The following is a 23,885-nucleotide window of genomic DNA, read 5'->3' on the forward strand; positions in this document are numbered from 1 at the left end:
AGCAAAACACAGTAAATGGATACCATACTTCAGAATTCTGACTCCACTCTAATGCTAATCTAATGTCAGCTCTCTCTTGGACAGGTTATGACTACATGCCAACATAATGTTACCTCTGTCTCAAGAGAAATCAAACAAAAACACTGCAAATTACACTTATAAATTTGGGGTTACCTATACAAAAAATACATAAGACTTTAGAAGAGTTCTACTAAATGGCGATTTTCCAATTTTTTTAAAAAAACAATTAAAATAGGAATGTAGCTCTGTTATCTATCAGTCAGTTTATTTCCTATTCCAGCAATTTTTACAGATTTTCATTTCATTGTCCATCAAAAAAAATACATGATTTCACCAGCGATTCATGAAGAAACCTCACTGGAATGAATGAGAATAGATCTGTCTGTGGAGTTCTCTGTTACTCGACAAACAGACGACTTGTGCAATATCTAAAAGGTGGACAGGCTGGAGGTGTCAGATATTGTACATTAACCTGCATGTCTGTCGTGTTTCCATGTCTCTGGAGCTTCCCAGAAGTGTCAATGATTTTTTTGTCACCTCGCATCAATAAGGATTTAATAATTTTTAGGTAAGTGGTTCATTCGTTTTTTCTAACCGTGATTATGCTCAATATTGACCGTTCTTACTATTAAAATGAATGAAATAGTAGAAAGGACTTTCAATGTTGAGCATAATCGTGTGATAAAAAATTAATTAACCATTTCATTAAAGACTTCCAAATCTCTACTGATGTGATCCAAAATCTATCCATGCAGTTGGGAATGTGAATGGAAACACGAAAAAGAAAAAAAACAAACCACTGTAATTCGGAATATACGTAACACCTCCTGCATAGTGTCCAAATGTCAGAGTTTTCCATAACTAGCTCATTTGGCAAGTAATGGAAAAGTCCATAGACACAGCACGTCCTGAGTGAGAAAGGGACGTATTCTGGCAATATTCCAAAAAAATCTCCCTCCACTCTGTATGTGGGTCTCTTACGTGCTTTCTGGCAAAGTCTAGGTAACATTTCATGTGTGTTTACTTCAAAAATGGGTTTTGCTTTTGCCACTCCCACTCATCCATAAAGCATATATTTGTGAAGTGCCCACTGTTGTCCCATGCAAATATATGTGTGGAGACGGTAGTATTCTCAAACAGCTCAGTGTCTTTTTGTCCATTTACTCGCAGTCCCAATCTTTTTCTGTTTGAGACTAGACACCACGAGACAGCAGCAAAATATTATATGATCTTCCAAGCTAGTTTATTTTACCCCCACAAGTGCACATCACAAAGGGCATTGTGTTTATCTAGGTGCAAGAATGATTAACACCATGGTGCCATGTCCATAGTTTTATATTCAACTTTAATTAAAAATCAGTTAACCATTAGTTGCAGCCATAATACATTAATTACCAAAATATGCACATCATGGCAATCAAAATTTTACACAAAAAAAAAACCCCAATGCTATAAACCGCTGATTCTATACAAATTCACAGCATTGCCTTAGTCTCTTCATTTTGTTTATGATGTACTAGAGAGTGGTCCAGGGGTTATTAAAATTGTGTGAAAGCTTGTTCTATCCTTCTCCTGACCGATGACTTTTAATAACCGCTTCTTGGATATGCTTTGACAGTTCTTTGATCCTCTTGATGAAGTCCTCGTTTGGAAATGCACTAACCAACTGTAGGGCCTCTCGCAGAAAGATGAATTTATTGTTAAAATGAATTGAAAGTCTTTAACTATGCACAGGTAGACTCCAATCAATTAATTTGCACCAGGTTTTATTTATGTGTATCCTAGCCAAAGGGTTGAATGGTTACATAATTAATTATTACCCATTCTTTTTTGCAATTCATTAGGAATTATCTTTAGTGCGGTACTGTTTTATAAAGTTTTCTACCCCACTGTATATAAAGGAACTCTCCAGTCTCTGATGACTCTTTATATTCCCTGGAATATTCACCCCACCTGACCATGGGCATGGATGAAGGCTGATTGAGCAAGCCTTGTGCAGTCTCACAGTGTCCAGGCAATCTGACACCCTAAGTCAGAGCACAGATGCCAAAAGAATACGGCAAACAGGGGCTACAGGATGGTGAGTATCTCTAAGGAGGTGGGAGACTCCGAAATGGAAAAGCACATGAATCGGGCGCGGCACAGAAATATTGTAGGAAATGAGAAAAGAAACTACATAGATATTAGAACTTGAGATGCCCAATCTAGCATGATGTGATAGGTGTCAGACAAGAATGGCATTTATAGATGTAACCTGTAATGTAAATGTTGTCTCACCTCAGCAACCATTTCCCGTGTTAAGTTGCTAGTGTAGAATGCTTCCACCCCTCTTCCTGCTACTTCATGCAAAATAGCTGCCAGGTCCATCCTCCTGACAAACGTCCCTGGTGTCAAAGGCAGTCCGCGTGGGAAGAAGATCTCTAGAAAACTGCTCGATAGTCCCTCTTCTTTCAACTCACTGATGGCCTTAGCTGGCATAATTGAGAAAATTAGCAATTGAATGCCCCCTCTACCCTTTAAATATGTAGTAGTACCTATTAAAATGATTCAATGAACACAGTGAGGTTTATTTTTTTTATCTTTAAAGAACAAGTTTAGGCATACATCAGAATTCTTAGCTGTCCTCCAACAAATCATAGTCTCCTTTTCAAAATCTTTCTGGAGGGCACAAAGAATGGCTGCTACACATACACCGGCTCACAACTCTCGACATGTCAAGTGAAGGCAAAGTGGGGGAAAGGATTGTACAGTACACAGAGCAGACAGAAGTCAGAGGGGCTTTCCAAAGCTTCTCTGCTCACTAGATCATGTGACTGTGGTAGTCATAGGACACTGTGCAAAATTATAAATCATTAACAGCAGCCTGAAGAAACAAACCAAGGAAAAATAGTAAATAGCAAGATTCTTCTAATAGCCTGCCACTGTGATTTATGTTAAAAAAAAAAAATCATGGGACTGTTGCTTTAATACATTCATGATAAGTGCATTAAAAATTAGTCAAATAAGAGTCAATGGTGCTCCTATCACCACCGCGTTGTCACATTTTAACACTGCATTTAAAATTTAAGAATACGCCACTACGCATTTCTCATGCATGAATGGTAGCTTTGTGCGTTATTTACCCATTTTCCCAGTGCATGTGTGAACGAACTCTTAGTGATTAAAGCTGTCCATGCAACAAAATAATAACTAGAAAGAACAAAAGGTCATAAAAGGGATACTTCTGTACTTCCAGATTACTGCCAAATGAATATTAACACAATCTTAAAATCTATATTAATAGTCTATATAATTTAAATCTTACTTATGAATGAAAATGTACAAAAGTCATAAAAATAGTGGTTTGAGCGAAGCTAGTTCAACCGGTATTACCTGGGCATTCAATACGGACAAAATGTTTGAATTTATTTTAATTAAGCATGCATTTAATAAAGAAAGGTAATATTCGTTTCTAGGCATTTATTTACATCACATATAAAGTACATGCTTGCTCATAGCTAAAAGTAATGGTTCTATCTAAAATTACATATTTGACTTGTATATATAATATTGTAGTAAACGGAAAAATTATTAAATTACATGTCATGGGTTAAAGCAGGATTATGTGTTCAACATATCCAAATATTGTTTAATTAGCTATGCATCCAAGAATAATTAGCAATACGAAATGATTATGAAGTGACAAGTGCTGGAATTAAATGGAACCACTTGATTTAGACCCATTTAAAATGGTCTTTTTGCAAAACCATAAAAAGTATTAATTTCACGTCATTACACATGACTATTTGGATTGACTTCATGTTCCCTAGTCGCTTCCACTTCAAATTTGCATACACAATAATTTGTGCAAACACAAAATGGTTTCAATATATGAATCAAGCTTTTTAACAGATATAAGAAGGAATTAACTCTTGGAATGGTTGGATAACCCAGATATATATCTTAGGCTTAGATTGATTCATTTGTTAATAGATAACTTAGAAAAGTTGTATATTTTTGGATATGATTCGGATACTATTAATGATCTCTTGTGTCAGTTAGGTTTGCTTTTATCATCTCATGCACTTTGTTTTCACTACCGTTTTTGACACTATTATATCATATTTATACACAATTTAAAGGTTTAGGGTTTAACTATTTAACGGCTATAACTGTGACTGGGGTTACAGATTAGTGATGAGGTAGGCTTAATACTGGACTACTTATTCATAACAGTTATTTATATAGCACCATGTACTTATACGGAGCTGTAGAATGTGACTCCATACAGAATCGAACCCATGGCCCTAGGCAGCAATGCTAATCACTGTGCCACATCATTTTTTTTGTGCACATGCCAATAGCAAACAGAGTCGCAATAAGTACAATAATACAACAGAGGATGTTTTAGTCGCTCAGTCAGTTATTATTCAAATATCTAATCATCCTTTAAAGGGTTATTCACAATTTTGCCAAAAACAGTATTAAGAAAGTGTTATTTTTTCTTAATATATGCCATCTATGCATCTCATCCAATGTCCTCCCATCTCCAGCACATTGACATTGATTTTCCTACTTCTGTTAATTTGATTACTGTTCCTATTATTGCACTTACTTGTCTTGTATGTACTGCTGTGTCTACTACTGTGTATAATACCATTGTGCTGCCCTTATTGTCATCACTTGTATACTTTTCAGCCTAGCTACCGCTGCCAAGTACAGCAACTATATAGCCTTCTCTTTCATTGTATGATCATTAGTGTTTATTACAGCAATTGTATAACCTTAACTCTCAATGTACCATCATTAGTGTTTACTTATTTGTATAACTTAACTTCTCCATTGTATACTTCCCATGCACTCCCTCGCCCCAGGGCTATCACTTCCCCACTCCCTTGCTCCTCCTCATTCTCACCGTCTCCCTTTCCCTCATCTGACCCTGCTGTTTCTCCTCTCTCTCTGGCCCTCAGCCTAATAAACCCCAACCCCTCCGTCTCTCATAGCCTTCCACCTCCCCCAGCTTGATACCTCCTCATCTCCCCTCTGATTCCCCACCTCACTCATGATGCATCACACTCCCTACCTCTCCCCTCTGACCCACCTCCATCCTACCTACCCCCCTCAACCCTGCTCCCATCTCAACATGCCACTTACACTCACCTCCCCCGCCCACATCCTCCTCAGTTCTCTCCTCATCCTGTCTACCGGTGTGCCCTAAATGTATCCCCGCCCTTTATCCTCAACCTCCAAACTTCATCAATCTCTTCGCTCATCCGATCTTAATCACCTGTCCCCGCTCCCATCCCTTTCTCCTGTGCACTCTGAAATGCTAGGTCTGTGTGGAACAAACCGGCCTCCATCCATAACATTTTCACCTAACACCCTTAACCTCCTTGCCCTCAGTATAACTTGATTGCCCCCTCCGATACCACTTTCCACTGTCCTCTCCTACGGGCGCCTCTCCTTTAGCCAACAACTTGCGGCCAGGCTCCCCCATTTCCAGTCCTTTAACCTTCCCTCTCTCATCCTGGGTGACAACCCCTTTGTTGCAGCAGCCTCATTCGCCATCTCTACCTCCACCTTCTCCTCCTCCCTTTACCACTTTCTGTTGGGGTCCTATAAGGCTTCCTCTTCGACCCTCTGTTGTTCTCACTCTACACCTCCTCTCTGAGAGAGCTAAACAATTCCTTCGGTCTACAGTACCATAATACACAGTTCTACCTGTCCTCCCCCGACTCTCCATCTCCCTCCTCTTGCAAATTTCCAACTGTCTCCACAGTTCTACCTGTCCTCCCCCGACTCTCCATCTCCCTCCTCTTGCAAATTTCCAACGGTCTCTCTGCCATCTCCTCCTGGATGTCACAATGTTTTCTCAAGCTAAATATGGCCAAACCAAGCTCATTGTCTTCTTCCCTCACTGTTGACAACACCAAAATCTCCTCAGTTCCTTAAGTTCGCTACCTGCCTTCTCTCTCATTCACGCCACACATCCAAACTCTCTGCCACTCCTACCATTTCTTTGAGGATACCAGAATAACGTCATCACCCTGCCAGGCGGCTGGTCTACCGATAGGTCAGCCATGGCCTCTGTACTTTAACATGGGCTAAATAAATCACCTAGTCAAATAATGGGTGAAAAAGACTCACCCCTGTATTATGTCTATAACACTGCACACAAAATTATAGCAAATATGCATCAATACCAGAGGGTTTAACACTCTGTAATCTACACATAGATATATATATATATATATATATATATATATATATATATATACACACACATACACATACACATATATATATATATATATATATATACACACATACACATATATATATATATATATATATATATATATATATATATATATATTTAGAAAGTTACAGAGGGAGGGGATTTGATCAGAAGAAAAAAAGCTTTACAAAAGCAATGAAATTATATAGCAAATTGTCCGTTTTCTGTCTGCTGCTGAGGAACTGTCCAAATCTTGTAGCCTTCCCCCAGCCCACAGATTATGCAAGAAATTAAGCTAATCAGTTTCTGAATTTGTTTTATAATTTATATCTCTATAGGTGTTTTATATATCTACTTTTTTTATCAAGATTAAATAACATTCAGTCTTTGTGTTCTTAAAAGACATAAGTGTCTAATAGACTTTATTTATATGATGCTACATGTAAGCAGGAAACTGTTTGGTTTACAGTAATTTTGGTTAAATTGAGTTGTGATTGGAATTTTGGAAGAGACAGGGAGTAACTGAATACTTCCGAAGAGTGTCAAATCTTGCAATAAATCACAGTGGTGGTAGAGTTTTGTTTTTAATAGCGAATGTGAAACATATTATAAGGAGGTTTAATTATTTTAGGCAGACCAGCTAATTTAGTCTTGATTAACTATTTCACATGCCCAGGTGGGTCTTATTGTGCCAACTGGATTATGTTAATCTAGGGAAGATGTAAACAACATTTCTCCTTCAAATTCATCAAAACAAAGTGCCTTACCTAAGTCGTGTGTTGTATTAAAACCACCACTGGCAATTTCTTCCACCTTCGAAACAATATCCAACCAAGGCAGTCTGAGAGAAGAAAAACCATGGGTGTAAATGGCAGAGTTTTACAGTCTGGTGTAGATGAGCTCATTCCTCCTAAGTCTCCATCAATATAGGCACAGTGATACCAACTAGGGTGATTAAGTTCACATAAGACAGCATGTTAATAGTACCAATATAATAGCTGGACTTTGGAAATTTTAGGCCCTCTGTGTGCTGTTTTAAGGAAATTATTAAGACAGGTTTTTTTGTAATGTATCACATGCATAAAACAATATTTCTCAGCGTTAGTAAATGAAAAACAATGACAGGGTACGGCTAATTGTCATAGCGATTCATAGATATCAAGTATCCTCTATGGATCAGTTCCTGTGCTACAAAAACCATCCTATCATCATCATCATCATCTATCAATGGTCATTACTGAATGAGAAGATGATCATAATCACCATTTCAAACAACAGAGTTTTGTTTTGTTCATTATATTACAGTCCAAGCAGAAATCTATGACATGTAGGTACCATTATTCTCAGTAACCAAAAACAATTCCAGTACCAAATTGAAAAGACCCTAGTATGTACTTACTTCCCGTACATTTCGTGAGCTTTGGCTAGCCCTTTCAACATTCCAGGGACACCAACCAGAATACCAGGCTGATAAAGAAAGAGAGAGGTATATAATATAAGTGCAGATATTTATGGAAACTGTTCTACAGGTAACTGTGTAGAAGAGGAGGCATTGTCCATAGCAATCATCATCAACAGCTATTTATATAGCGCCACTAATTCCGCAGGGCTGTACAGAGAACTCACATCAGTCCCAGGACCCATTTTAGCCTACAGTCTAAATTCCCTAACATACACACACACAGACCGAGAGAGACTAAGGTCAATATAATAGCAGCCAATTAACCTACCAGTATGTTTTTGGAGTGTGGGAGGAAACCCACGCAAACACGGGGAGAACATTCTAACTCCACACAGATAAGGCCATGGTCAGGAATCAAACGTATGACCCCAGTACCACTAAGCCACCGTGGTGCCCAGTTAGATTCTGTTGGTCAGTTTACAGTACAGTTTAACAAATTAAATCAACCATCTGACTGGTCACTATAGGCAACACCACCTATTCAACACAGTTACCTCCAGAACAGTTTTCATAAATATACCCATAATGTACTTATTTATATGTAAGTTATAAAGCTCTGTTTGTGTATGGATCTCTTCACAGAACAAATAAGAAACATAAATAAGAGTAAAAGGTGTGGTTCTGGTAAACACAGAGCAGAAGAGAGAGGGCAGGAGCGCAGGGTGAGCAGCAGAGAGAGAGGGCAGGAGCGCAGGGCGAGCAGCAGAGAGAGAGGGCAGGAGCGCAGGGCGAGCAGCAGAGAGAGAGGGCAGGAGCGCAGGGCGAGCAGCAGAGAGAGAGGGCAGGAGCGCAGGGCGAGCAGCAGAGAGTGGGGGCAGGAGTGCAGGGCGAGCAGCAGAGAGAGGGGGCAGGAGCGCAGGGCGAGCAGCAGAGAGAGGGGGCTGGAGCGCAGGGCGAGCAGCAGAGAGAGGGGGCTGGAGCGCAGGGCGAGCAGCAGAGAGAGGGGGCAGGAGCGCAAGCGAGCAGCAGAGAGTGCAGGAGCGCAGGCCGAGCAGCAGAGAGAGGGCAGGAGCGCAGGGTGAGCAGCAGGCATTTGGTAAGTGTGTAAGGTGAACGGCAGAGAGAGGTGAGGGATATAGGGTACGTAGCAGGAATTGGTTAAATGTGTAAGGTGAGCATCAGGAATTGGGTATGTAGGGTGAGCAGGCTGGAAGAGGGTAACTGCATAGGGTGAGCGGGCTGGAAAAGAGTAAGTGCGTAGGGTGAGTAGGCTGGAAGAGGGTAAGTGCATAGGGTGAGCAGACTGGAAGAGGGTAAGTGCGTAGGGTGAGCAGACTGGAAGAAGGTAAGTGCGTAGGGTGAGCAGACAGAGGATCTACTGAGAAACTTCCTGAATAAACATGTTAAAAATCAGTTTTAAAAATACTTCTCTAAAAAGTTTTTGCAGGACATTAGTAAACAAGGCTTTCATAGAAATGTGAGGTGACTGGTATGAGTGATACATTTCTCTGAGGTGAATATAAAGAGTGAAATGAAGTATATATTATATATATATATATATGAGGTATATATAAGAACAGACTGGAAGAGGTTAAGTGCGTAGAGTGAGCAGGCTGGAAGAGGGTAAGTGCGTACGGTGAGCAGACTGGAAGAGGGTAAGTGCGTACGGTGAGCAGACTGGAAGAGGGTAAGTGCGTAGGGTGAGCAGGCTGGAAGAGGGTAAGTGCGTACGGTGAGCAGACTGGAAGAGGGTAATTGCGTAGGGTGAGCAGGCTGGAAGAGGGTAAGTGCGTAGGGTGAGCTGGCTGGAAGAGGGTAAGTGCGTAGGGTGAGCAGACTGGAAGAGGGTAAGTGCGTAGGGTGAGCAGGCTGGAAGAGGGTAAGTGCGTAGGGTGAGCAGACTGGAAGAGGGTAAGTGCGTAGGGTGAGCAGACTGGAAGAGGGTAAGTGCGTAGGGTGAGCAGACTGGATGAGGGTAAGTGCGTAGGGTGAGCAGAATGGAAGAGGGTAAGTGCGTAGGGTGAGCAGAATGGAAGAGGGTAAGTGCGTAGGGTGAGCAGAATGGAAGAGGGTAAGTGCGTAGGGTGAGCAGACTGGAAGAGGGTAAGTGCGTAGGGTGAGCAGACTGGAAGAGGGTAAGTGCGTAGGGTGAGCAGGCTGGAAGAGGGTAAGTGCGTAGGGTGAGCAGACTGGAAGAGGGTAAGTGCGTAGGGTGAGCAGACTGGAAGAGGGTAAGTGCGTAGGGTGAGCAGACTGGATGAGGGTAAGTGCGTAGGGTGAGCAGAATGGAAGAGGGTAAGTGCGTAGGGTGAGCAGAATGGAAGAGGGTAAGTGCGTAGGGTGAGCAGAATGGAAGAGGGTAAGTGCGTAGGGTGAGCAGACTGGAAGAGGGTAAGTGCGTAGGGTGAGCAGACTGGAAGAGGGTAAGTGCGTAGGGTGAGCAGACTGGAAGAGGGTAAGTGCGTAGGGTGAGCAGACTGGAAGAGGGTAAGTGCGTAGGGTGAGCAGGCTGGAAGAGGGTAATTGCGTAGGGTGAGCAGACTTGAAGAGGGTAAGTGCGTAGGGTGAGCAGACTGGAAGAGGGTAAGTGCGTAGGGTGAGCAGACTGGAAGAGGGTAAGTGCGTAGGGTGAGCAGAATGGAAGAGGGTAAGTGCGTAGGGTGAGCAGAATGGAAGAGGGTAAGTGCGTAGGGTGAGCAGACTGGAAGAGGGTAACTGCATAAGGTGAGCAGACTGGAAGAGGGTAAGTGCGTAGGGTGAGCTGGCTGGAAGAGGGTAACTGCGTAGGGTGAGCAGACTGGAAGAGGGTAAGTGCGTAGGGTGAGCAGGCTGGAAGAGGGTAATTGCGTAGGGTGAGCAGGCTGGAAGAGGGTAAGTGCGTAGGGTGAGCTGGCTGGAAGAGGGTAAGTGCGTAGGGTGAGCAGACTGGAAGAGGGTAAGTGCGTAGGGTGAGCAGGCTGGAAGAGGGTAAGTGCGTAGGGTGAGCAGGCTGGAAAAGGGTAAGTGCGTAGGGTGAGCAGGCTGGAAGATGGTAAGTGCGTAGTGTGAGTAGGCTGGAAGAGGGTAAGTGCGTAGGGTGAGCAGGCTGGAAGAGGGTAAGTGCGTAGGGTGAGCAGACAGGGGATCTACTGAGAAACTTCCTGAATAAACATGTTAAAAATCTGTTTTAAAAATACATCTTTAAAAAGTTTTTGCAGGACATTAGTAAACAAGGCTTCCATAGAAATGTGAGGTGACTGGTATGAGTGATACATTTCTCTGAGGTGTATATAAAGAGTGAAATGAAGTATATATTATATATTATATATATATATTATATATATATATATATATATATATATATATATATATATATGGTATATATAAGAACAGGTGCCTCGTGGTGGGAGTTTTATAGGTTATGATTACACAAGCAGTTTTACTAAGCATAGACAGCAGTACGGAAAGAGCAATACGACCACAGAGTAGAAGGCCACAACTTACCTTATTTTTCCAATACTCCAAAAACTCAGTATGGATTCCAGATGGCGCCGTCTCTCGAAAATCAATGACATCTGTGAGGTTGTTTCTGATGTCATGTACGAGCATCACTCCCCCTCTGATGTAGACAAAGACAGCTTGGTATTAACATTACTGTTTTGTGGGAAGGACAGGCTCTAGGTAAAGTGACAAGCCTAGAAACAGGTGATATAATCTATTGGACTGGCTCAGTATTTGTCCCATCTGTTAATTAATTGTTAGGAGAACTTGAGGACCAGATTTGAGAAACTCTGTTTTACAACCATAAAGAATAGTAGCTCTCAGGGAAATTAAAAAAGGAACATTTTAATGACTTTTTGTGCTAGATTCATTTTCAAATACAATGTTTACTTCATACTTTTTACTGCTTCATGTTAAAGTGATATTCTACTGAGCGCTCCCATGTCTAAGAGATATTTTGCTTAGATAGTGAGTATTTGTTTATTGGAAATGCCAAATCAAAATACCGCTTCACTCCAGGACAATTTAGCCACTAGGTGGCACTGTTCTAATGCTTTAGTTCGGGCTCAAGTCATGTGAGTGTGATAGATTAGAGCCAGTGGCTACAGGAGAGCCAGTACAAGTAATGGCAATTGGGTGGGCACAGTGTCAGTGATCACAGGTGAGAACAAAGTGATTACATGCAAGATACAGGCAAGATCTAGCGAATGGGCCCTCTCTGTTTTATTGTGTTACAGTGTTGTTAATCGTGATATTTCTTATTGTTCTCCCTATTTGGATAGTGCAGTATTGTTACTCCCTAGTTGTACAAATCAATGATAATGAAAGTGATGGCATGTGGTGAATTGATGTGGCATGTGTGGGCACAGTAACGACAGTCTATCAATGTGATATGTATTAAGTTTGGCTGGGTCTCAAGCACTAGCGGGGATCATTTACAAAACTGCGGGTTTGAAAAAGTGGTGATGTTGCCTATAGCAACCAGACTCTAGCTGTCATTTTGTAGAATGCACTGAATAAATGATAACTAGAATCTGATTTGTTGCTACAGGCAACATCTCCACTTTTTCAAACCAGCAGTTTAGTAAATATAGCCCTAGGTCCCTTAGCAATGCCACTAACATGTGCGGTCTATCTAGGAGAGCTCACAGGACAGCTGCTTGTGTGCAGCCCTCTATAAGATCTGTTCATGAAAATACTGTCTGTCATGACACAGCGGGAGCATTTATCCATTGAAGATACCTACATATACTTGTGTGTGTATATATATATATATATATATATATATATATATATATATATATATATATATATACCGTACATGTAACACACACCTCTTCACATCAGTCTCTGGACTTTGGTCAGGAAATGGTTACTAATCTGTGATGAGAATCTTACGCGTTGGCATTTCAAGGGTGTTTATTCGGTCAAATATCTAAATCTCTCATAAATGTATCTTTTGTGTAACTGTAAAGTGATCCTGATGTAAGGTAATTACATATGCAGAAGAGAGATAGTTATTGGCAGAATTACAAGGAGAAGAGATTTAAGTGACTGTGTATCCAGCAATGGTAACTGTCATAGTAACACAATCTCTGGTGAGAGTCCGATTCTCTTTCCCAAGGCTTCCTTAGGTCTACTGAACTTTAAGGCAAAAGTACTAAGACTACTTATTGAATTTGGCTTCCCTACTCCATAAAATGCTGAATATCACAGGCAGTATTTGCGCTCACTACAAGTGATTACTTACCCCCCAATGCCTGACGTGTGTGGGTTAACAATCCCCAGACATAGAACAGTGGCAATGGCTGCGTCCACGGAGCTCCCTCTTTTCTCCAACACTTCAATACCCAAAGCTGTACAACGGGAAGCATCACTCACTACTGCCCCCTGGTGGAAGATCTAGAAGGGTAAATAACAATATATTCACAAAGCTATGTATACATGTATAGACAGAGGCTGTGAGTCTGTGTATTATATATATATATATATATATATATATATATATATATATATATATATATATATATATATATATATATATATACATATACATATATACACACATACACACACAGTCCTCAAAGTGGGGGTGTATACGGTGATATGCCATTCCGCCACTTTTACTGTCTTCATTGTAAAATGATCAAATTCCATTCACTTACAATCCTCTTAAATTTTTCATACCGCCACCTCTATACCGTCGCATCTAAATTTCTGCTTCAACCACTGTATGTATGTATATTTACACCAATCAGCCACAACATTAAAACCACAAGTGAAGTGAAAAACACGAATTATCTCGTTACAATGACACCTGTCAAGGGCTGGGATATATTAGTCAGCAAGTGAAGAGTAAGTTCCTGAAGTTGATCTGTTGAAAGCAGGAAAAATGGGTAAGCATAAGGATCTGAGCAACTTTGACAAGGGCCAAATTGTGATGGCTAGACAACTGGGTCAGAGCATCTCCAAATCGGCAGGTCTTGTTCCTGGTATGTTGTGGTACCTACCAAAAAGTGGTCCAAGGAAGGACAACCGGTAAAACGGCAACATGGTCATGTGCGCCTAAGGCTCATCAATGAACATGGGGAGCTAGCCCATCTGGTCCAATCCCACAGAAGAGCTACTGTAGCACAAATTACTGATAAAGTTAATGCTGGCTATGCTAGAAAGGTATCAGAACACACAGAACATCTCAGCTTGCTGCGCAGCCGCAGACCGGTCAGAGTGCCCATGCTGACCCCTGTCCATCGCTGAAAGCGCACCATGGAGCAATTAAAGAAGGTGGCCTGGTCTGATTAATCACGTTTTCTTTTACATCGCGTGCGTCGTTTACTTGGAGAACAGATGTCACCAGGATGCACTATGGGAAGAAGGCAAGATAGGAATGGCAGTGTGATGCTCTGGGCAATGTTCTGCTGGGAAAACTTGGGTCCTGGCATTCACGTGGATGTTATTTTGACATGTACCACCTACCTAAACAGTGTTGCAGACCAAGTACACCCCTTCACGACAACGGTATTCCCTGATGGCAGTGGCCTCTTTCAGCAGGATAATGCGCCCTGACAAACGGCAAAAATTGTTCAGGAATGCTTTGAGGATCTGGACAAAGATTTCAAGGTGTTGACTTGGCCTCTAAGTTCCCCATATCTCAATCCGATCGGGCATCTGTGGGATGTGCTGGAAAAACAAGTCTGAGCCATGGAGGCTCCACCTCGCAACTTCCAGGAGATAAAGGATCTACTCCTGAGGTCTTGGTGCCAGACACAACAGGACACTTTCAGAGGTCTTGTGGAGTCCATGCCTCGACGGGTCAGAGCTGTATTGGGGACTTACACAATATTAGGCAAGTTGTTGTAATGTTGTGGCCGATTGATGTGTGTGTTAGTGTGTGTGTGTGCGCATACAGATAGAAAGACAGAGTCAGTGGTAGAAGTGGGTGTGTGTGTGTGTGTGTGTGTGGTGGTACACCATACCATCACCTCTCCTACTGCCTTCATTGTAATACTATCAAATTCCATTCCATTTTTCATACCACCACTTCTAAATTTCCACTTCATCCACTGTATGTGCAAATTATATATATATATATATATATATATATATTATATTATATTATATAGACACACACACATGCACACTTTATTGGCTGATATCTGGATCACACACACAAATAATATGGGAGCTGGGAGGAAAGTAAACAAGTAGGGTGTATGCTGAAATGTGGTCTCACCAAATAAGTCTTCATCAACAGTGGGACACAGAAGTGTGCATAATAAGCAAATGTATAGCAAGAACTAGCATGTACAAAACCAGTGGCGGATCCAGGGGGTGGGGGGGGGGGCGATCAGGGCAATCGCCCCCCTAGCAGGGGCTTACTGCCGACAGCTGCACACTATGTGCAGGTCCACTCGGCAGTGACAGTGTGCTGCCCGGCTGCTCTGATTGTGTTTTAAACACAATCAGAGCAGCGGGGCAGCACATTGTCACTGCCAAGCGGACCTGCACATAGTGTGCAGCTGCCGGCAGCCTCAGAAGTCAGAAAGGGGACGGGGCCCAAATCACCCCCCTAAATCGCCCGGGGTACAACCATTTTCTATATCCGCCTCTGTACAACACAGGCATATAGATAGACAGTCTACACACATTAGGGAACTTGAGGTTGTTACACCTAAATATCTGACTTCAGAGATTACTTTATCCTCACCTGCGGATCCCCAAAATATATCTGCATTATGAGTGCTATTGTGACCCCCATAGCAAAAGTGACGCAGGCCGTTATAATGACTGTAAGACTATCATGGTGGCAGCTGCACTCAGAGCTAAAAGGGTCCTTGGCCGTCTCTCGGAGGGGGGAGGCATCCTGGCTGCCCATGTCTGAAGAGGAGGATGGCAACCGCTGCAGGCGTGCTGATTTCAGGAAGCCGTCTGGGTCTGTAAAAAGCAGAAAGTAATTATGTTACCCAAATGCTCGATCTCTACCATTTCCCCAATACGATCTTACCAATGTTTAGAAAGATTAGCTGCCAAAGAAATAATAGACGGTTAACAACACCAAAACATTCAGACCAGAAGGATGATGTGAGCTGTCAGTTCCTCCAGCTCTACTTATGATTGAGAACTGAGTAACATAAACTAGGAGCCCAGACAAATGTCCTGTAGATACCTGCAGAGAGATACAGCTAGGCTGTGTGAGCTCTTCTGTCCTTTCAGATCCTTATGGCCAAAGACTCCACTGCTTTACGATTAATATCTAAAGACTGAAGTCCTGAGATTAACAAAGTACTCAAGAGATATCAGATTTCTACAGTAAATCCCTAAATTTAACCCTTATATACCTGTAATATAGAGAACTGGATTTTAACTTATAATCTCTGCAGAGCAGCAAGTGTATTTGTATTGCACGCAGAGCAGTGCGCGTCTTTGCACTGCACACAGGTTATGTATCTGTATTGTACGCAGAGCAGTGTGTGTCTCTGCACTGCACACAGGGTATGTATCTGTATTGTACACAGAGCAGTGCGTGTCTCTGAATTGTACAGTGTATGTATCTGTACGCAGAGCAGTGCGTGTCTCTGCACTGCACACAGTGTATGTATCTGTACTGTACGCAGAGGAGTGCGTGTCTCTGCATTGCACACAGGGTATGTATCTGTACTGTACGCAGAGCAGTACGTGTCTCTGCATTGTACAGTGTATGTATCTGTACGCAGAGCAGTGCGTGTCTCTGCACTGCACACAGTGTATGTATCTGTACTGTACGCAGAGGAGTGCGTGTCTCTGCATTGCACACAGGGTATGTATCTGTACTGTACGCAGAGCAGTACGTGTCTCTGCCCTGCACACAGTGTATGTATCGGTATTGTACGCAGAGCAGTGCGTGTCTCTGCATTGCACAGTGTATGTATCTGTATTGTACGCAGAGCAGTGTGTGTCTCTGCAATGCATACAGTGTATGTATCTGTATTGTACGCAGAGCAGTGCGTGTCTCTGCCCTGCACACAGTGTATGTATCTGTATTGTACGCAGAGCAGTGCGTGTCTCTGCCCTGCACACAGTGTATGTATCTGTATTGTACGCAGAGCAGTGCGTGTCTCTGCATTGCACACAGTGTATGTATCTGTATTGTATGCAGAGCAGTGCGTGTCTCTGCATTGCACACAGTGTATGTATCTGTATTGTACGCAGAGTAGTGCATGTCTCTGCAATGCACACAGTGTATGTATCTGTATTGTACGCAGAGCAGTGCGTGTCTCTGTATTGTACACAGTGTATGTATCTGTACTGTATGCAGAGCAGTACGTGTCTCTGCCCTGCACACAGTGTATGTATCTGTGTTGTACACAGAGCAGTGCGTGTCTCTGCACTGCACACAGTGTATGTATCTGTATTGTACGCAGAGTAGTGTGTGTCTCTGCACTGCACACAGTGTATGTATCTGTACTGTACGCAGAGCAGTGCGTGTCTCTGCAGTGCACACAGGGTATGTATCTGTATTGTACGTAGAGCAGTGCGTGTCTCTGCACTGCACACAGTGTATGTATCTGTATTGTACTCAGAGCAGTGTGTGTCTCTGCATTGTACACAGTGTATGTATCTGTACTGTACGCAGAGCAGTGCGTGTCTCTGCATTGCACACAGGGTATGAATCTATACTGTACGCAGAGCAGTGTGTGTCTCTGCATTGCACACAGGGTATGTATCTGTATTGCACGCAGAGCAGTGTGCGTCTTTGCACTGCACACAGGTTATGTATCTGTATTGTACGCAGAGCAGTGCGTGTCTCTGCACTGCACACAGGGTATGCATCTGTATTGTACGCAGAGCAGTGTGTCTCTGAATTGCACACAGGGTATGTATCTGTATTGTACACAGAGCAGTGCGTGTCTCTGCACTGCACACAGTGTATGTATCTGTATTGCACGCAGAGCAGTGCGTGCCTCTGCACTGCACACAGGGTATGTATCTGTATTGTACGCAGAGCAGTGCGTGTCTCTGCACTGCACACAGGGTATGTATCTGTATTGTACACAGAGCAGTGCGTGTCTCTGCACTGCACACAGTGTATGCATTTGTATTGTATGCAGAGCAGTGTGTGTCTCTGCATTGGTCACAGTGTATGTATCTGTACTGTACTCAGAGCAGTGCGTGTCTCTGCATTGTACACAGTGTATGCATTTGTATTGTACGCAGAGCAGTGCGTGTCTCTGCATTGTACACAGTGTATGTATCTGTACTGTACTCAGAGCAGTGCGTGTCTCTGCATTGTACAGTGTATGTATCTGTACGCAGAGCAGTGTGTGTCTCTGCACTGCACACAGTGTATGTATCTGTACTGTACGCAGAGGAGTGCGTGTCTCTGCATTGCACACAGGGTATGTATCTGTACTGTACGCAGAGCAGTGCGTGTCTCTGCATTGCACACAGGGTATGTATCTGTACTGTACGCAGAGCAGTACGTGTCTCTGCCCTGCACACAGTGTATGTATCGGTATTTTACGCAGAGCAGTGCGTGTCTCTGCATTGCACAGTGTATGTATCTGTATTGCACGCAGAGCAGTGCGTGCCTCTGCACTGCACACAGGGTATGTATCTGTATTGTACGCAGAGCAGTGCGTGTCTCTGCACTGCACACAGGGTATGTATCTGTATTGTACACAGAGCAGTGCGTGTCTCTGCACTGCACACAGTGTATGCATTTGTATTGTATGCAGAGCAGTGTGTGTCTCTGCATTGGTCACAGTGTATGTATCTGTACTGTACTCAGAGCAGTGCGTGTCTCTGCATTGTACACAGTGTATGCATTTGTATTGTACGCAGAGCAGTGCGTGTCTCTGCATTGTACACAGTGTATGTATCTGTACTGTACTCAGAGCAGTGCGTGTCTCTGCATTGTACAGTGTATGTATCTGTACGCAGAGCAGTGTGTGTCTCTGCACTGCACACAGTGTATGTATCTGTACTGTACGCAGAGGAGTGCGTGTCTCTGCATTGCACACAGGGTATGTATCTGTACTGTACGCAGAGCAGTGCGTGTCTCTGCATTGCACACAGGGTATGTATCTGTACTGTACGCAGAGCAGTACGTGTCTCTGCCCTGCACACAGTGTATGTATCGGTATTTTACGCAGAGCAGTGCGTGTCTCTGCATTGCACAGTGTATGTATCTGTATTGTACGCAGAGCAGTGTGTGTCTCTGCAATGCATACAGTGTATGTATCTGTATTGTACGCAGAGCAGTGCGTGTCTCTGCCCTGCACACAGTGTATGTATCTGTATTGTACGCAGAGCAGTGCGTGTCTCTGCCCTGCACACAGTGTATGTATCTGTATTGTACGCAGAGCAGTGCGTGTCTCTGCAATGCACACAGTGTATGTATCTGTATTGTACGCAGAGCAGTGCGTGTCTCTGCATTGCACACAGTGTATGTATCTGTATTGTACGCAGAGTAGTGCGTGTCTCTGCAATGCACACAGTGTATGTATCTGTATTGTACGCAGATCAGTGCGTGTCTCTGTATTGTACACAGTGTATGTATCTGTACTGTATGCAGAGCAGTACGTGTCTCTGCCCTGCACACAGTGTATGTATCTGTGTTGTACGCAGAGCAGTGCGTGTCTCTGCACTGCACACAGTGTATGTCTCTGCACTGTACGTAGAGCAGTGCGTGTCTCTGCACTGCACACAGTGTATGTATCTGTACTGTACGCAGAGCAGTGCGTGTCTCTGCAGTGCACACAGGGTATGTATCTGTATTGTACGTAGAGCAGTGCGTGTCTCTGCACTGCACACAGTGTATGTATCTGTATTGTACGCAGAGCAGTGTGTGTCTCTGCATTGTACACAGTGTATGTATCTGTACTGTACGCAGAGCAGTGCGTGTCTCTGCATTGCACACAGGGTATGAATCTATACTGTACGCAGAGCAGTGTGTGTCTCTGCATTGCACACAGGGTATGTATCTGTACGGTACACAGAACAGTGTACATATGAAGATGTAATACCAGATGACTGGGGGTACATTCTGAACATTCCAGCTGCACATACTTTTTGCGCCCATAAAATGATCACACACTGCTTGCTGTTAAGATATGAAGATGTTGGCAGAGAATGTATGCTGAACCTGAAACATCACATCACAATGACGCAGAGACTGGATAGATGTACAGATAAACACAGGGGGTGGTGAAACGGGCAAACAAACAGCACAGCGGGTACAATGACATTGTCAGCACTGGCTCTTCTGTGCTCCGGCCTCAGGTAGGAACAGACACCAAATATCATTACTTTAGCATCATGTATGTTCACCCAGAACCTCACATGCCTGAGAGCATATATCAAATTGTTCCTTATATCTTTATCATATACCCCTAACGCCTTTAAGTTTATAGTGGATATAAATGTATAAAATGTATACTATGGTAGTGAACTGTTACATTGAATTACATTTATCAGGCTGAATTACCTCTTATGTAAGTTAAATTAGTATGTTAGTTATCCTCTGACTTTCTGGGTAGCAATATTTTGAGGTCAAATATGCTCAGATCCGTATGATGTCAACAGTTTGGGTATATTTAATAAACTATCCTTAGTGCAAATATGGAATAACTCTATTGCTTTGCTAACATGCTGATTTAAAAACAAAATTTAAAAAAACTATACATAAAAAACTATATTGTGGGGAATAAAAACAAAACAAAAACAAACTGAGTTTCCGAGAGATTTGAAAAGTGGAGATGTTGCCTATAGCAGCCAATCAGATTCTAGTTATAATTTATTTATTGCATTCTACAAAATGTTAGCTAGAATATGATTATTTGCTATAGGCAACATCTCTACTTTTTAAATCTCTCGGAAACTCGCAGCTTTATACATTTACCCCCTAGTATCACATAGACTATAATGTAACTAGAAAGAGTGAGTGATTAAAGAGTTAAAACTCATGTAGCGAGTAAAGAAATGTGTCTTTCCTATTATTGTTTTTTCTACCGTTTGTGTATAAGCGTGTGTGAAAATCAATAGGTTATGTTTAAGGGCAACTGTTAAAAAAAGGCATTTGCTAATTATGGTCCAAACATCTATAGGAACATCAGCAAGATTGAGGGCGTGAACGTTGTGTAATATGTAGCTGCTATATAAAAACAAACTATTAATAAATAAAAAATATTAATAATGTTATATTGAAAACAATTGTGGCATATTTATGTGGGGCAAAGTAATAATACTTCTAGTATAGTACTGGATAAAAAAATGTGAAGGTTTTAATAGAAGGCAATAATGTATTCATTATTTGGCTCAAAGGGCACTGCAAATTTGGTGAGTTTAGATTTTATTTAAATTTACCATGGCAGGAGAAGAAAATATGGAAGATTCCCGCCATAGTAATAAATATAAAATATAATATTTATTTGATCACAGAGAATAGTACAGAATTTTAAAGCCATATATTTACATATAAGATGTTAAAAAAAAATTGACACGCATGCACTTGATGTATGAACTAATTATCTTTTGATTTATTCTGGACCCAAATTTAAATAATGCCCGATAATGATCTGATCGGAACCAGGTGGATCATTTTTGGGTATGTCTATAAACCCAGTCAGCAGACTGTCCATGTGCTGACCAAACCACCATGGTGGCTGCTGGAGACTTTAGAGAAACACTGACCCCACTCGGGTGACCAATTCACAGAGGAAACCCGAATCTGGAGACTGCGCTCATCAGTCCCCACTGAGAAAAAGTGCTCCAACAAAAAGCTAGAGTGAGTATCTATACAAGGCTGAGACCGATTCCTGTACTCCAATTGGAAGTTTGGAGATAAGCATAGAACAGAAACAGAACTATATTAACCTTATAAAGCAGTGACTAACAGAATTCCCATATTCCAGCAAGAGCCTTTTTTCCTTCATTCCAGCTGATGCGCTGCAACAGTCATAGTGACCTGAGGTCACCATGTTATTTAAAGTCAATGTCCATGACAATTTTTTAGCAAATATATTGTCTATTGCCAGCTAAAAATATATTTACTAGTCATGTTTTAAAACCATTATGTTGTAAAAAGTCCACATTTTCCTTTAAATTGTTTATATACTTATCTTGTAGATAAAATTGAAAAGATAACATGTTTTAATTAATTTCAACCATGGTTGACAAAATTCTGAGACATCATTTTTGTGCTGGATAAAAATGGGATGAGTGGGATTTAATTTCATTTGCTGCCTCAGACAACAAGGTGGCTAGGCATGATGCACTGGTACACAGATATAGTTGATAGTAAGATAAATAAATAAATACACTGGTACACAGGATGAGTAGACAGATCCACACGTACACGGGATGGATAATCAAATTAACTGGTACAGGTAATGGAGGACTAGTACATGTGATGGATAAACAGACACATTGATATATGTTATGGAGAAAAATATGTACTGGTCCATGTGATAGACGACATACATCGGTACATAAAATGAAGGAACTAACACATCCACTGGTACATGGGAAGGAGAGGCTGATACACAGGTACATGGGATGGATAGAAAGATACCTGGTACGTAGGATGGATATACAGATATAATGGTGCATAGTATGGATAGATAGAAACATTGGTAAATTTAATAGAGAAACTAGTACATGTGATGGATAGACAGATACACTGGTACATACTAGCACATCCACTGATATGTGGAATGGATGGACAGACAGATATACAGATACATGTGATGTACAGATACACTGGTACATGGGATGAATAGATACTCTGGTACATATGATGTTATATGTGATGGATAGGCAGACACAATGATGCATACAATGGAGAAATTTGTACATTTGATGAACAAACAGATCCAATTATACATTTGACGAATCGACAGAAAACTACAATAATGCACACCTAATGACAGACACACTGGTGCATGGGAAGGATGCCCTGACAGACACACTGATGCACGGGAAGAATGCAGTGATAGACACTCTGGCGGTACATGTGATCGACAGACACACTGGTGGTACATGTGATCGTGGTACATATGATGGAGAGTCACACTGGTGGTACACATGTGATGGTCAGACACACTGGTGGTACATGTGATCGTGGTACATATGATGGAGAGTCACACTGGTGGTACACATGTGATGGACAGACACACTGGTGGTACACATTTGATGGACGGACACACTGGTGGTACACATTTGATGGACAGACACACTGGTGGTACACATGTGATGGACAGACACACTGGTGGTACACATGTGATGGACAGACACACTGGTGGTACACATGTGATGGACAGACACACTGGTGGTACATATGATGGAGAGTCACACTGGTGGTACACATGTGATGGTCAGACACACTGGTGGTACATGTGATCGTGGTACATATGATGGAGAGTCACACTGGTGGTACACATGTAATAGACAGACACACTGGTGGTACACATGTGATGGACAGACACACTGGTGGTACACATGTGATGGACAGACACACTGGTGGTACACATGTGATGGACAGACACACTGGTGGTACACATGTGATGGACAGACACACATGTGATGGACAGACACACTGGTGGTACACATGTGATGGACAAACACACTGGTGGTACACATGTGATGGACAGACACACTGGTGGTACACATGTGATGGTCAGACACACTGGTGGTACACATGTGATGGTCAGACACACTGGTGGTACACATGTGATGGACATACACACTGGGAAACATATGCACTTGTACAAGTGATGTATAAGTAATACACTGATTGATGCGACTGATACGCCACTACAAAGGATAGATACAGAGACGGTTATTTTGCTATTGCACATGTCAGATAAAGCATGTATGTGCACTGTATATGCACTGTATATTATATGCACTGTATATTATATGCACTGTATGTGCCCATCACTATAATACACCATCCACCAAGCCTACAGCAGGTTACCGGAGTCATGCTCCCCCAGGAAGGTATCGTCCTCCCCGGCCCTCGGTCCCGGCTCTCCCCCGGTTTCCTCTTCGGGCAGGCGGGGGAAGCTGGTGATGCTCATATAGTCTACAGGGGAGTAAGAGCCCAGAGATCGCCCGGGGCCCGGATCCGCCATCTCTACCTGCCTGTGACGTCACTAGCAGAGCTGAGGGAGGGAGAGGTGAGATCACGGCTACGGGGGAGGGCGGGGCCTGTGACGTCACGGGGTAAGATCGCTGCTTGGCATGAGTATGATGTCAGGGATGGGATAAGAAGTCAGCCGCTTACAC

The 23,885-nt window shown here is 42.4% G+C and overlaps 1 protein-coding gene across 1 annotated transcript in view; it reads right to left on the bottom strand.

Moving 5' to 3' along the window:
* The window catches only part of GGT7 (gamma-glutamyltransferase 7), a 39,708-nt gene extending 15,823 nt beyond the window's left edge, over positions 1 to 23,885 (bottom strand). Inside the window, exons 1-7 of the mRNA XM_075177569.1 lie at positions 23,575 to 23,885; positions 15,328 to 15,554; positions 12,871 to 13,022; positions 11,124 to 11,238; positions 7,638 to 7,705; positions 7,006 to 7,079; positions 2,299 to 2,492 (exon numbers count right to left, since the gene is read on the bottom strand). Coding sequence (XP_075033670.1) covers positions 2,299 to 2,492; positions 7,006 to 7,079; positions 7,638 to 7,705; positions 11,124 to 11,238; positions 12,871 to 13,022; positions 15,328 to 15,554; positions 23,575 to 23,731 — 987 coding nt within the window. The 5' untranslated portion in view covers positions 23,732 to 23,885. The remainder of the gene's footprint in view (positions 1 to 2,298; positions 2,493 to 7,005; positions 7,080 to 7,637; positions 7,706 to 11,123; positions 11,239 to 12,870; positions 13,023 to 15,327; positions 15,555 to 23,574) is intronic.

This window comes from Mixophyes fleayi, chromosome 6 (genome assembly GCF_038048845.1).
Source record: "Mixophyes fleayi isolate aMixFle1 chromosome 6, aMixFle1.hap1, whole genome shotgun sequence".
Classification (NCBI taxonomy): domain Eukaryota; kingdom Metazoa; phylum Chordata; class Amphibia; order Anura; family Limnodynastidae; genus Mixophyes; species Mixophyes fleayi.